This window comes from Cynocephalus volans, chromosome 12 (genome assembly GCF_027409185.1).
Source record: "Cynocephalus volans isolate mCynVol1 chromosome 12, mCynVol1.pri, whole genome shotgun sequence".
Classification (NCBI taxonomy): domain Eukaryota; kingdom Metazoa; phylum Chordata; class Mammalia; order Dermoptera; family Cynocephalidae; genus Cynocephalus; species Cynocephalus volans.
In genome coordinates, this window is record NC_084471.1 from 77,652,162 (window position 1) to 77,668,744 (window position 16,583).

At 35.0% G+C, this 16,583-nt stretch overlaps 1 protein-coding gene across 1 annotated transcript in view; it reads right to left on the reverse strand.

Annotated features, from left to right (window-relative positions):
* CNTN1 (contactin 1) overlaps positions 1-16,583 on the reverse strand; it is a 157,730-nt gene that overhangs the window by 69,578 nt on the left and 71,569 nt on the right. Inside the window, exons 15-16 of the mRNA XM_063115696.1 lie at positions 14,533-14,691; positions 4,929-5,078 (exon numbers count right to left, since the gene is read on the reverse strand). Of these exons, the coding sequence (XP_062971766.1) occupies positions 4,929-5,078; positions 14,533-14,691 (309 nt within the window). The remainder of the gene's footprint in view (positions 1-4,928; positions 5,079-14,532; positions 14,692-16,583) is intronic.

Here is a 16,583-nt window from a genome sequence, read left to right on the forward strand (position 1 = left end):
GTTTATTTTTAGCTCCCACTTGTGAGTGAGGACATGTGGTATTTCTCTTTCTGTTGGGCTTTGTTTACAAACAGGGAATGTAAGTGGGTGCAGCAGAGTAAGTCTGTCAATTGCTCAATGAAATACTCTCTTAAACTAATTTAAGTTTTGCTAAAATAATTTTTTATTGAGCTGGCCCCATGGCTCACTCGGGAGAGTGTGGCGCTGGTAGCGCGGAGGCCGCGGGTTCCGATCCTATATAGGGATGGCCGGTGCGCTCACTGGCTGAGTGTGGTGCAGACAACACCATGCCGAGGGTTGCGATCCCCTTACCGGTCAAAAAAAAAAAAAAAAAAAAAAAGAAATTAAATATGTGCAACTAGTTACTTCAATGTGTTAAATATCCCTAAATCATGAAAGTTTTCTGAATGAATGAATATAAATGATCCCAGCTTAATAAAAGACTCATCTAGAACTTAGAAATTATTTTTGCATTCCTCACCTAATTGGAAAGTCAGACCAGCACTTTGAAGTAAGAATACGGAGAAGTAGCATTATCCCCATTTAATAGGAAAGGCAAATGAGCCCCCCAAAAGCTCAGGTTACACTCCCCACATGTGGAGAAGCTGTCAACTTTAACTCAGGTCTCCTGATGGCTTAAAAAATCTATTCTCTTTGCTTTCTTTAAAAAAGACTTATCTATTCAATTATCAATGATAGCAGCTAACTTTAGCATAGTACCTAACCAGCTGCAAAATGTATTCTTAGTACCATTTCTCTCCTTTATCAAACATATGGACAAAAGGACTAAAAAAAGAAAGTGAAAACTAAATGAAAGAGCTTAATAGTTTCATTAGACATGAAATTAAGGCTTTATACATAATATGAAAGTGTTGATTCTGGTTTTGTTAATTTTCCTCTTTTCCTTCTCAGACTGGCTTGATCTGACAAATAAACACTAAAGGTATCAAAACAAACCTGAATTCACCATTTTATGATATTGACCTACCAACTGCACCTGCAGAGCTATTAGCTGTGGGGGTATGTCTTACAATGACACATTATTTCAAAGAATGCCTTTGTTATCTCCTGCTTACAGTCAAAATTAAATGTGTTAAAATGAATTGCAAACCCATCTTTTAATTCTTCATTTGGGACCATCCATTTTATAATGCACTTGTCTGAATCCAAAGAATACACCCAACTGTGCCCTGAGATCTCCACATTAAGTAATTAGACAGATAAGGGCATGTGTGGCATTGGATAATGTCATGTCTTTCAATCAGCTTAATGAGGCACAGGACCAACCTTTCCATCAGCTGGGAACCAGCCTTTATCCCACATAACATATGCTGGCATCTCTTAGAGATTTGTTGTAATGGTACATGACAAGACAAACATCCCCCATTTAGAAAGTATTTTTATTTTCTTTTAAGGGTGAAATATGTAAATATCCAATTTTATGCATATTCAATTTTTTATAAAACAGGTGAAAGGAAAAATACAAATAAATTTTGTTGATTTTTATTATATTAAATACATAAAATTATTCTTTTAAGAGGATTAAAAACCACATGAATTTATATGATCTTTCTCCTATTATGCTTATAAAAATAGAAATATATTGCCAAGTGAGGTGATCAATTACCAAGAAGACAGGAGCTCATATTTTCTTATCAGCAAATCAAACTTTAAAATGAAAAATTAATAGCATGACGAATAAATGTTATTGAGCAAATATTATACCCCAGAGTGCTAACTGCTTTTCTTATATATATTTTTTAAATCATAAAAATAATCTTATAAGATAAATTAGAGATGAGAAAAGTGAGGCTCAGAGAGGTTAAGTAATGTGCCCCAAGTTACAGAGCTTTTCAATGATGATGCCAGGATATCACAGGAGGATCAGTGTCCTGAAGCATTAATACTGCACACTGCCTTCAGAAAGGAGTTTAGGAGCAAAGCGTTGAGAATGAGAAAGGACTGGTTTGAACGCCAGCTCTGCCTCATGTTAACTGGGTGTAATCTTAACTTTCTCACTTGTAACTTCCGGAATAATAATACCAATTTTAGAATGTTATTGTGGGAATTAAGTGAAGCAATGCAAGTGGAGAGCTGAGCACTATGTCTTACAACATGTAGCAAGTGTGTAAACTATAGTAGCTGTTAAAGTTGATTAGTAAAAGATCCTAAAATGCTTTTAATGCTAGATTAACAAATGTGGCAGAGGTTATAGGATTTATTTTTTTCATAATTGAAAGGAATAAGTCATCTCACTATATCACTATGGGGCTATATCTTGCACTATGAATAAGACTATCATCATTTCATTGATGTGTTTGGGACTGGCCAGTTAGCTCAGTTGGTTAGAGCATGGTGCTGATAACACCAAGGTGAAGGGTTCAGGTCTATACCCACCAGCACCAAAATAAATAAATGAATATAGGCATCAGTGTGTGTGCTTGTTTTGGTTCTGATGGCTTCTAAAAGAAGTGATTTTCTAAGTTCACCAGAGAGGAAATTAATTTCTTAACAAAATACCATTTGGACAAACATAGTGTAAGAAGGTGATACCAAAAAGAAGTTGGTTGAAAGTTAACAACTTTGCGAAAATTTTATGTTTGATATCACTCTGAAAAATTTTTTTCCTCCAGCCTTTATTGAAAATTCCTTAGTTACATCCAAACCACTGGTAGTGAGCACAATACTTCTAGATATAATATTAAATTATATTATAATATAATTATAAAAATTATATTGATAGTTTCAGGCATAAAAGAATTAGATTGAATCTCTTTGAGACACTGGTGTTTTTTGTTGTTGTTCTTAAAAACATATATAATTTCATCACTTCTACTTTGATATTCCAGAAAAAAACTAAGACAGATCTTATGGTAATTCTGTCTGGATGATGAGCCTACGTATTGTAAAGCAATTGTTTTCTGAGATAAGTAATAATGATATTGTTTGCAACAGAATACCCAAGAAGAGGGAGTTCTACATCTATCACCGATTCCAAAGAAAGTATCCTCCCTCGACATATCTGGTGTTCAGATAACACTTTGCTAGTATTGTATTAGTTAATAGATCATAGAAAATTAATCAAAATCAATGAGATTAAAATAAGATGGCTATATTTGAGATAGGTATATTGTAATGTTTTAACTGAAATAACTTTGCTTGGATCAACTTAATCACTTGGTATTTTTCTTCAATTTTATTTTGAAAATGAATGCTTATTAAATCAAATCAAGTGCATCATTTCTCAGTGTGAAATTATGTGGTTAAAACCACTAGTCAAATCATGCTCCAATTTCTTTTTAATTTTGTTTTTCAGAAAAAGGCAACTATGTTCAGTCTATCATAGAGAAACCTCTGTTACAAACGTAGGTGGGTCTAGGGAATAATATAAACCAAACACAAGGATTTTGCCTATGTGGTATCTGTGTTCTGTAAAGAATCAACTTAGAATACTTCTATATCCTAATGAGATTTCTGTGAAGAAGAGAAACGAAAAGACTTGTGCTCATTTTGTAGGTAGATATACTCAAATAAAAAATTAATATTTAGGTCATATCTAGTTTCACAGTTAAGACTGAAATCTAGGCTTCTATTAGAACTTTAATAAGGTTCATATAAATGAATGCTTTTTTAGAATCCTGTTTGAGAAGCTGCTTTTAAGAGAGAAAGCTCAATGTATGAGAAGAGGTGTCAGACAGATCTTGATTTGAATTCTGAACTCATTATATTAACTTAGGTAAATTTTTATTGTCTCTGGGTCTATTGCCAATTAACGAGCATAGGGCATTACATGACAATATTATCATGAGGATTACATGAAATGCATGTGAAAATACTGAGCACAGATCAGGTATTTCAGTGCTTATTTTCTTCCTTTATTTCAGAATCATCAGTTTTATCTGATAAATTACATGAAATTATATGAAACATTGAGACGGTTTATTGATGGCACTCCCTGTGAATTATTTGGGTTTTAAAACTGAAAGACATTAGAATTCATAATTCTATTTGGAAGTTAGGCCAATGGCTTGAGGTAGTCAAAAATATGGGTAAGTGATATTAAAAGATCACAGCAAATTTTAATGGCAGTTTCTCATCCATTTGAAATCCTTCTCCCTAAATAAAGCACTGAAGTTTGGCAAGGCACAGTGAAAATAAATGAACCCAGAGAGCTTACAAAAACATTTTCTTTTTGATAGGGAATAATGAAAGAGGAGCTATCATTAGAATCAGAGCATTTTTCCTTAGCAATTATTTATTAGTAGGGTTAAAGGAAAAAAAGAATGAGGTAGTTCTTTCGCTAAGAGCTATTTAAATGGGGTCGGTATTTAGCATAAAAACGTGAACCTATATTGGAAGAACAGCCAAGGTTGAGCTATAAAAGACCATATTTAGAGAGATACCTAATATTAAAAGAATACATCCTCGCTATTTCTTAGAGATGCTGTGACACCCCATGGTGCATGGTTCTGAGAAGTCCGCCTGTCTCTCCACTCCCCATAACCTTCATCCGCATAAGCTCTTAGTCATAAATGTCTTTGAGAGACACAGAAAATTGTGAACCCTTCTAAATCATGAAGCCTGTTTAATCAACAGTCTGCCTGGATAAGACTCACAATTTGCATTAAAGTTTATATTTCAAATACCAACATCATTTAAATGGTCTCTAGTAGAATATGCCGTGGTTTTTATTTACCTCTTCCCCTACATTAACTATGTAAAAATATTCTTAAACTTCATATTTCTTTTTTTGATTTTTGGCTGTCTTGACATAGAATACACTCATGTGTGAAACACACATACATAGACTTTTCTTTTAAATGAATCACTTACCTCAGACCATTGTTTATTTCCAAATACATTCAACTATATATTAAAGAGGTACTAAATTTACAGACCTTTTGAAACTGAAAGTTTCTTTTACGTACCAGCACCATCTGTTCTAATTTTGTTTGATGGTATACTGGGTTCTCCTATGCCCAAGGTATTGGTTGCTACCACCCGAAATTCATACTCCATCCATGGGATTAAATCCACTGCTCTTGCTGCCTCCATATTACCTTCAATAACTGGGGGATCTAAATAAAATAAACAATAGAGAATATTAGTTGACTAACATCACTTTTATAAATTCCCATTTTTACTTTACTGGTTTGGAGAGAATGGCACATATTACATGAGTTGGAATAAAAATAACAACTAGGAATGACAAAATGCTAAGTTCAAAGGTGTAAGAAGAGAGGTCATTAATAAATAATAAACTAGAAAGAGTGATGTGCATATGAATCACCTATTTAGTAAGTCTGAGGTGGGGGGACTGAAATTCTGAAGTCTGCACTTCTAACAAGCTCCCAGGTCATGGCTGTGCAGCTAGTCCATGGATTGACTGCACCTTGAGTAGCAAGAAGCTGTATTCTGGAGGTAGAATCTAGAAAGATTTCCTGAGGGAAGGGTACAACAGTAAAATTGTCTAGACTGCCACTGGCATAGTCTATGTGTAGGAATGATTTATTACTAGAGTAAAAAAGATAATGCTCTTACCTTTTTAAAGTTGGTTTTGCAGATTTATATACAAATCATTTGGACCAGTGATAAAAATGTTATCATAATTTGTTAAATTTATTAACTATTTCTCAGAATTCATGCTACTAGATACCAATGGGACATTATAAATCATGCGTAGGATGTGATCCTAGCTTGCTTGTTTAGTTGATATATGACAGAACGTACAGCCAAGGCAGGTCAATTCATTGTTTCGAGAGCTCTTAAAATATTTCCACACATGTTTTAATAATTAACCTACATATACATTTGTGGGAAATTTGTCCTAATAGACTTGTCTATGATTCATTTTATTATTATTTAGGGAATTTTTATCTGACAACGCAGATCATAAATGTGTAGTTTTTAAAGATGTACCCATCACCACAATAAACGCTAAGCATCCCAGTGTCCTGTTTCTGCTTTCAGACAAATTCCTATATGACTTAGACTGTCCCATCAATGTGCCATGATTTTAACTCTTCTGGACACTAATTTTGCTACCTATTCTCTAATCTTGTTATAAATTCGTTCTGCAGATTTTACATACATTTTTAACTTTCTGATGAAAAGTTTGGCTTCACCTTCCCCTCTGTTTTGATTTTGCTTCTTTATCTCCTATCTCCCCCTTACACCAAATCAGAATCCGTTTTAGTTCATATACATGGGGACTTTTATTAGGTGATCGGAAGAGGAAAAGCGAAGTTCGGCTCACGAGGATTCTTCGTGGAGTAAAGGGAAAATAGAGCTGGTTGTTATGACACTGAGTAGGGTGACCCCTCTTGCCCACTGGACACCTTTTAATGATTTTGAACCTCCTACAGAAAAGATGTTGTAGTGTATTAAGTGGTGCCCTTCCCCAAAAGATCTGTCCATGTCTAAAACACCAGAAGCTGTGAATGTCACCTAATTTGAAAAAAGGGTCTTGTGAGACACTTTTATGGTTAAGTTTAAGGTTGTAATTAAGTTAAGACTGCTGGGGTATTATTATCCTGGATAATCTGGGTAGGTCCTAAATCCAATGACAAGTGTCCGTAGAAGAGACAGAAAGGAGAGACACATAGAAGAGAAGGAGGCAAGGAGACTGTGGAGGCAGAGATTGAAGTGATACAAGCTAAGAAACGAACATTTGGAGCCACTAGAAACTGCAAGAGGCAAGGGATGGATTTTTCCCAGGAGCCTTCAGAGAGGGTGCAGCCCTGCGAATACCTTGATTCTAGACTTCTGGACTCCAGAACTATGAGAGAGTAAATTTCTGTTGTTTTAAGCTACCTAGTTTATGGTAATTTGTCATGGCAGCCCTAGGAAACTAATATAGAGGCTAAAAGGCAGAAGCTGATGGAACTACGTGTGAGTCTGTGATTTCGTGAGTTTGGGGGGCCTTAAAAAAACAGTGTGATAAAAGTGTCAAGGAGGCATTCTGACCCACTCCCCTGCTTCCTATGCTGCAAAACCCCAGCACCATTTAAGCTCATAAAGAATGGAAATGTTGAAAGCATTCCAAAAGCCCGCGCTGGGGCTTTTCCAAGCAGCTGGGCAATCAACAGGTATGGGCAGGTGTATGCCGGGTCAGAACAGGAAAAAACCAGCTGGACATGCAGTGGAGACTGCAGCTGAAGATAGACTGACTTTGAGCACATGTGAGGATCCCAAATGAAAATGTTCCAAACAAATGGAAGATCAGAAACATTTTCAAAGAGTAGAAAAACATACTTGCCCACAGGTAATATTAGGAGAAAGGGTGAGAGATAAGGCAGAAACAGTCAACTGAAGTCATTTTGTGATGGGATTTGGATTCTAGAGGAGGAGTCGGGCCTTTGATTTTAATGACCGAGATGAACAAAACAAGAAGAATGAGCAACTGTGGAGTTGCTACCTTGAGAAGGTGGATCTCAGTGGGAAGCTCTTAGCTCAGAGATGCAAGTAACTCTCTCAAAGGGGGAGTAAGAAATGGATGTCAAGAAGATCAGCTTCCAGAATGTACCTTCTGAATGATTAAAGAAGGAATTTATATCTATAAATTAATAATAATATTCCCCACCAGGATTGCTAACGGCTTGAAAACCGCTTTTTTTAAAAGAATAAAACCAATTATAATAATTCTTGGTAATTTACACTAACATCAGTACTTACAAGAATAGAAATATCTAGAACAAACAAGTTTTGGTAGATAGTTATAACACTCCCTCAATCGAACCATGTATCTAGGTACAAACATGGGCTGCATAATGATGTTCCAGTCAACAACAGACTACATATGTGACTGTGGTCCCATAAGATTATATGGCTTTGCCATATTCCCTAGGTGTGTAGTGGGCTATACCATCTAGGTTATGTAAGTGCACTGTGATGTTCACACAATGACGAAATTGCCTAAGGATGCATTTCTCATTTCTCAAAAGGTATCCCTGTAGGTTAGCAACACATGACTGTAGTAGAAACAAGTTAGCAAAAAAATAACTAACCTCTATCATTCCTAAGAAATGTACCTAGAATTAAAAGTCACTCTTCTATCTGACCTGCTTTCAGTCTTCCAGATCTGGGTTGGACTTTTGACGCATAGCACATCACAACAGGATTTAAAAGTGGGCTCTCTCTGACATTTTTCCCAGCTCCAATCTTGAGCTATGTAGCCCATGTCATCACTACAACTGGAATTACAAGACTGGCTATGTGCGCACCAGGCCCACCTTGAAATATGCCTACTGCTTCCCTCTTGCTTGTTCCTGGCTATCTATCATTTGTGGACATAGACATTTTTCTTCTATTATTGATGTTTTGGAACGCCTCAGAGCCTGGTATACCTGGCATAATGTTTTGCAAATAGAAGTACTTCATAGATATTTGTAAAAAAACATATACATAAAATACAAATATAAAAGTGTTTATTTAATGTAGACAATGTGCCCATCCATGAAACACAGCCTTGTATACAGCAATCACGTTAGTGTCTCCTCCACCCCTGAATCAGGTGGGCTACCAGTAAAAGGTAAGGGGGGAACGCATTTACTTTGTCTCACAAAAAAATATCCAATGCTCTATAGCTCTTAGGCCTATATTCAACTCATAAATTATCCTGTCCTGTCTACAGCAGAAGATAAATCTCTTCGCCATCCTCTTAAGCCCTTTTCCACTGTCTTCAATTGTGAGTTGATCCTCTCTGATTTCTCTCCTCCACTGGTACTGTGTATGCTTGTGTGTAACATGGTTTTGCCTCTGAGACACATTTATATTTGTTTTATTTTGAGCTCAGTATGTCCCCATAAGTGGACTTCTACCTCATGCAATCTTCTATCCCTTCAGTCCTGGTAGGAACTAATGCATCCTCCCTCCTCCTCCCCGCCAAACCCACCCACACAGATTGGTTGGGAGCAGAGGTCTGCTCCCTGCAGGAGTCAGCTTTGCTCTGGAAGCAGATTTATGTTCCAAGCCAAACGGAGAAGAGGAAGAGTCAAGAGCAGAGGAAATGTCTGTCCCCTTTCTTTAGCCAAGTTCTTTGGAATCTATTTGTTATTCTTGGAGTCAGAAAGAAAGTAGACTTTTTTGCACAATAGAGGCAAGTACAGGGAGTCAGGACTGAGGTCTTGAGTTCCTCATTTTTAACTGGGTCAGTTCTGAGTCAGGCCACTTTTTACAGATAATCTCAGCATTGAAAATTAGATTTTAACTGTATAATGCCTGTCAGAGGCATTTCTCTACAAAAAAAAAACTAAAATGTTGTGTTAACTGGGTAGGTGTTTAAATCTTGGCCTTACTTTTGAGTATAAATTTCAAGCAAAGGGATATCAAGCAGGAGACCATAATTCTTACTTTAGTACTTAGACCAAAGACCCCAAATAAGAATATATTATTTTATCAACCAGCCATGAGCAGTATCCATAGATCTATTTACAAATACCTTGAAGCAATAAGGCTCATAGTAAAATGTTTCTAAACTATTCTTTGAGGACAAGGGAAGCAAGCCTCATCAGTGTCCTAAGGCCAATAATTCATGGTGTTTTAGTTGCCTAGAAACCATGCTTGTGGTACTCTGCCTTCAGATCACAGCAACTAATTATTTGAGCAGTTTCAGAAAGAACTAGAATAACTTCAGGACTAAAAAAACAGATTGTTTCAGAACTACTCCAGCCAATGTAATACCCTCTGTTCTAGACTTTTTGAAGTTGCTGTCATGAGTCCTGGTATTCCCTTAAAGCCTAAATACAATCAGAACCTTCAGTATCTTCCATCTCAGTCTAAAACCCAAATATTTTAAAATACTCAGAAAGAACTACCCACTCAGAGATTCTAACTAAAACAGCAAGTCTTTTTAAGTTAACAGGTATATTTCATTGAGATTGGAAATGAGCATTTAAAAGCTTCTCACTGGCTTTAACACAACTACTCTGTTTTATGCTGCAGGCCCTACACCCAACCTGGTAGGATTTGGGAGAGAGCCATAGGTGTGGCAAAGTTCCTTGCAGCAGAAGAAAAGCAAGCTGTCTTCTGGCATCCCACAGGTGTGATTCATTAATCCTTCTCTAAAAGAACTGAAGGTAGCCTCATAAAAATCCACACATATTTGAAATGAGAACTATAAAAAGTAAAGCCATAGAAAGGCATGAAGAAAGAAGGAAGGAAGGAAGGAAGAGAAAGCAAAAGAAAATAAAAGATCCTACCATAATAAGCTAGAGAGTTTTTAATCTATCAATTTTTTTAATCTATCAATTTGGCAAAGATTTAAGAAGATAATATTAAATACTAAGTAAAGATATGTCAGAAGAGATACTGGTGGTGGGAATAAAAACTGATGTTATGTTTCTGCAGAGCAGTTGTGTAGTGTAAGTCATGGGCTTAAGCATGTTTACACTCAATATTATTTTACAAATGTCTATTTTGAGGAAATAATCTAAAGTCCAGAGACACACTTATGTGCTAATATGTTAATTGCAGAAGATTTATAACAATCAGTTCAGCCTTCCACATGACAGAACTGATATAAATATAAACACATTTTCTTCTCCTTCTTAAAAAAACTTATCCCAGGATCTCTTAACTGCTTCTCTTAGCATGGTTTCTAGACCTCCTTATGTTCTGGCCAACATCCCCTTCCACACACACACCCCCAGTCACAAACAATATTCTATAATTTGTCCTCTGAAAGTAGCAGTATAGAATCAAACAAGATATTGTATATATGACCTAAGCATCTTGTAGAACTGGGAATGGCATCACACTGTCTGCTGTCCAACCCTTAATGAAAAGTCCAACAGAAGCAATATCTATAGTAAATTGTTTTAAAAATGTGTAGTCTATTCCTTCATTTCATTATGCTAAATTTAATCTTTGGACTACTGAAAGCTGATATCTTTAAAAAATAATTATTTGCAACCTCAAATAATTATCTTCCTCAAATTGAGTTTAATCATGTACCTTCATTTTTTAGTGGATGCCAACATAAATAAAAACCATATGATTTTTATTTCTGTATTTGTTGCAAAAAATGTTTTCATTTCCACTTAGGATGCAGTCATTCACAAGAGAACTTCATCTGTGCACTAACAAAAAGAAAACACAGAGATTTTCTACAAAATAATCACTTCTCAGGGCCTTTTGGAAAGCTGAGTTCGTGAAGAAATCAAATGGACTAAAACTCATCACTGGTAGAGCAGTGAGAAAAGGAGGATGTTCTCACAGACGTTGGTAAGAAGAAAACAGCTGAACTTCTAATGGAGATTTAGAGACAAAGCATAGGCTTTAAGATTCTTGGGAAACCCCCCAGTGAGGAGAATCTACCCCCATCTGTCAATTCTTTCTCGTAGGCCTTCAGCAAGTATATTCAAGAAAGTTTGGAGGCAGGACAAGAGAGCCAAGAGAGACTTGCTTCTGAGTCACAGATACCTCAGATGTCCTTGAATCAAAGGGCAGAGCAGAAAAACTGAGAGACCCCACATGCGCTCTTGGCCTTGCCCTGCATATGAGTTAAGTGGCATCTACAGCTGGGTGAGGAGTGGGGACCTGCCTCCCCTATGAGGGACAGGTGCTTCTGGCATGCTTAAGTCTGAGACAGAAGTAGGAGAAATGAGGAAAAACCCAGGCCTTTAGCCTTTAGACTGATTATCACACAGCAGTTGACTAGGGCAAGGAGCAGTGGAAAAGAAAGAACCCTGCCTGAGGTCCAAACGAAAAGAGCCTGTTGAAACCTCATGGCAAGGCAGGAAAACCTCCAGATGCTCAGATATTGAAGAAAGTTTTGATCTTACCCTCAGAACACTTGAAGGCTTATTAAACTGAATCTAACAACAAAGCTTAGATCATCTCAACTACAATTGATTGATCAACCACTAAAGGACATCGATAATACTTTCTTTAGCCTCTACTGTTCTTTTACACACAATGTTTGGAATTCAGTAAAAAATTATCAGACACATGAGAAAACAAAGAAATGTGACTCACTGTCCAGAAAGGAAAAAAAAAATCAAAGAGCCAGACTTAAAGATGGCCCAGTTGTTAAATCATCAGACAGGGACTTTAGAATAACTATGATAAATACAATCATGTAAAAATATCAAGTGAAAAAGATGTACAACTTGTATAAACAAACAGGACATTTCCATGGAATACTATGTGAACAATATTAAAAGCAGTCAAATCCTAAAAATAAAAAATCATGGAAATAAACTGCAATATTTAAGAACAGTATTATTTTAATGAGATTATTAGCAGACTGAATGCAGCAGAGAAAAAGATCTATGAAAGTGAAGAGAAGTAATTATATGTTATTCAAATAGAAGTACAAACACACACACACACACACACAGTGAATATTGTTAAAGAAATTAAAATGTTACACTAGAAAATACTCGCTTAATCCAAAAGAAAGCAGTAAAGAAGAAATAAAGGAACAAAAAAGTGTAAAACATTTAGAAAGAAAAAACAATGGCAGCTATAAGTCCAACTATATCAATAATAACATTAAATGTTAATAGGTTAAAAAATTCAGTCAAAAGTCAGAGATTATCACACTGGATTAAAAAATAAGATCCAACTATATGCTGTCAACAGGAAACATACTTTAGATTCAAAGATACAAATAGGTTGAAAGTAAAAGAATCGGAAAAGATACATCATGCAAACAGGAACCAGAAGAATGCAGGAGTGACTATACTAATATCAAAAGCATCCTATTTAAAACACAACTCCTACTTCCCTGTTCCTCTTTTGTGTTGTTATTCTTTAGCATTCATCACCACACGATTTAACAGTATATTTTAATTGTTTATTGGCATCTCTCCTACTAGATTGTAAGCTCCTTGAAGACAAGGTTTTTTAAAATTGTTTTTTGATTTTTCTCAGTTTTGTTCACTGCTGTCCAACTGTATGTGTAGCATCTAGAATAGGTTCAGGCATACAATGAGACCTCAATAAGTATGTACTCAATGAATGAGCACAATAGGCCCCGATCTAGGTGCTAAGGATAGAATGGTGAATAAAACAAAGTCTTCACCCTCATGGAACCTCCTAGTGAATATTTTTTTTTTTATGAGAAACACATTTTAATTCAGCTACACAGTAAGTTTACATGAGTAATTAATGAAAATGACTGCAATTAGCATTCCTTCTTCAGAACCCAAACATTTTAACCATTTGTTTATTTATTTCATTTTGTTCCTCAGCATTTATAATCAGTGTTAACATGGCTAAATTTCTACTATTATTTGTAGTTTCACTATTATTATGCTTTTTCATTCTCTTCAGAAACGTAGAAACTGCCCATGCTTTAGGTTTATTAAATATCTAAAAGGTTTTCAAAATTAATTTTCAAATGGTCTGATTTTGCCAACCCAAGTATGTTTGTAGATAATTCTTAGAACCATAAGCATAATGTAATGGAAATGTTTCACCTGTTTTGAGTAATTTGAACTTTTATACACTCATGTGAAGAGTCACTTGATACTAAAATATATTCTCAATATTTGTAACAGGCCTCAAGTTTATATTTGATTCATTTCCCTTGAGAGGAAAAAATAACAAATAGAAGTAAATCTAAATTAATATGTTTTACTGAGAAATACAAAGGCATTCCCTTATGTCAAGATGAAGCTAAAATGAGAACAGGTTTGAGACATGGGATTAATTACTTTTTTCCAGCTTTTAAAGGAAAAATACATTTGTTCACCACTCATGTCTTTTATTACCCCCCTAGTGGCAGCTGAGCAGATATTTCTATGTTGCTTATTTATGCATATTAAAAACATTCTGGCAACCACAAGTGTTTGCAAAAGTATTGTCATAACTGACAAACATAAACAGATTATTTTACCAAAAGTATTTCTATCTTCTTTGATGTTACAGGAAAAATAAAATTACGTGTGATATTGTAGGCAAGTCATGAGAAATGGCAGTGGTAATAGTTATAGACAAGGGAAAGTATCCACTTACTCAATTATTTTTATTTATCAACTTACAGAAAATTTTAAGGTAAGAAAAGGAAAAGGTTCAAAGATCTGAAATGTCTTTAAAAATCTGTTTCAAAGAAATTCAAACAGATTTCTGAGAGTATTCTCAGAAAGTGAAGGCTTATGGTAATAAGATTTGGATGCTTAATTCGATACTTATGATCAATGTGGCTTTTTAAAAATGCAGAACTATAGTACCTATATAATTGGATAAAATGGATCATAAGTGATAAGTTGCAAATGTAATTTGCTAAAAGAAAGTCTTCCCAATGATTTTTGTCAGCAAGTCTCAGAGTTACCTGTAGCTCATAGTAAGAGACCCACAAGGCCTCTGTTTGTTTTCTTTCATAGATTTAGACATGCTGCTTCTTCCCCTTTAGCTTTAAAATGTTTAATTGTGTAAGTTCCATATAGTTTACTTCACTAAAAGAAAATGTTCTTAGAAAGAAAGCATTTCAAGGTAGATAAGAAAATTCTAAAAATCTACAGTTTTTTTAGATAAAAAAATTCATTTTGAAAACATGTACAGATTAGTCAGACAAATAAAACTCACCTGTCTTCGCATCTTTCCAGTCATCTGAAAGAATAGTCTTGGTCTGAATAGTGTATTTAGAAATAGGACTATGATTGTCTGAACCACGACTCCAAGTAAGTGCCACAGAAGTGGCTTTAATGTCTTCTATTCTCAGACCACCTGGAGGGCCTGGAGGGCCTGGAATGAAAATTTGGATAATGAATCAATGAATCCCAACTAGTGAATTAAACACACATTAGAAAATAACAATATCCTCCTTGCAATTAATCTAAAGAGCTTCTGCACAATATAATGTGTTGCTGCATCTCTTTTAAATATAGACTATAAGAAATAACAATATCATTTGTGTTTTTTCGTTGAAAGATATCATGTTGCCTCTTTTCTTATTTTTTATTTTTTTCTTTGTCTCCATAAGGTTTAGAGGGAGGCACATCTCACATAGTAGTGTGAAAACCCACCTCGCTTATGAACAAAAAATGATCAATCATATCTGCTTTTAAGGAAGGGGGTAAATGCTGTCATTTAAAATGGCATTATAATTCAGGGTATGTATGACAATCTTTGACTTTTACAGTGCAGTTGGCATCAGCAGGACCTAATACAGACTGTAGCACAGTGAGATTTAATGAATGCTTGATGAATGTGTGAATCAGGGATGGTAGCACCATTCAGTCTAGATATGAGGACAGTTGATCAAAAGTTTCATTCTGCTTCCCCCAAATGGAAAATACTTTCTTATAACCCCAAATGTTATAGGTAATTTGTTTTATTTGGAGTAGAAATTTCTGGAAATCATCAAATCTCATGTTTGTTACAGTAGTGAGAATCAAAATACTAAAAAAAATGTTTTTATGTATATAAGATATAGAAAGCAGTTGTCAACTCATTTCAGAGATATACCAGGAATGCTCTGAAAACATCAAATTATATATTGAAGAGTCTTAGGACAGGAGAATAGTTATTTCAGAACGTAAAACAATGTTAAAAATGAGTTTCCATAGATGATTCATAACTCACTACCAAGGAATTTATCCTCTAAACTGAGTGCTGTGCTGGGTGGTAAAAATCAAAAGGTAAATGAGACACAACTTTCGGGCTTTGAAGAGCTCTTTGTCTAAAAAGGGTGAAATGGACAAGCAAACAAATAACTATTATGGAAAGTAGTAAATGCCATATTAATGGTCTACAAGATACTTAAACTTTGCATCTCAAGTTGTTGTTTTCAAAATGCGAAAAAAAAGTCCTTTAAGTGGTAAAGTGGCATTCATTGCCCCATCGCTCCATTGCTTACTATGCTTAAGAAGCTTCTCAGTTAATAGACAGCTTCTACTGAAGACATTTCAAAAATGCCATCACTTTGCACCAGAATAGAGTCCATCCCCTACTGAATTAGACATATCGCACATAATAATTAGTCAACAGTTTGGTTAAGTAACACCTTTATTTTTCATAATGAATATAATACTAAAGAAGACATTTGTTTTTATTATTCAGCTGAAAAGAAATACCTTCATATTGATCTATTAGATGGGTTGTTACACTTAGTTGGCTTTTTCTCCATATGGGCATTGGTCTTTGCAGAGGTATGGGCAACACCCCAAACCTTTGACAATTTCCTTATGGTTGGTCCCAAGGAGGAGAAAGTGTATGTAGATCAACACAAACACATCACCACTAGTGTTAAATAACACAAGACACAACCTATCAATAGTAGTAAATTTTATTATTTGGAAATATATCACATATAAATATAATAAAGACAAATAAACTTTTATAAATTTATAATCTATAATAGTGCACTTATACATCATAATGTTAAATAATTGAAAACAGACACATAACATATACCACACTTATTATTCAGAGAGAACATACTGCATTTTTCATGTGTAAAAAACTGCATTGAAATACAGTGCACATGTTTGATCAGAACCAAGAAGTTCATTACTTCATATAAAGCATCATCCCAAATCAATTACTGAGTAGAATATTTTAGAGTATTAAAAGTAAAAATTAGAGATAAAAAATTAAAATGAAGAGAAAGTTCTATCATGTATGCATTCAGACAC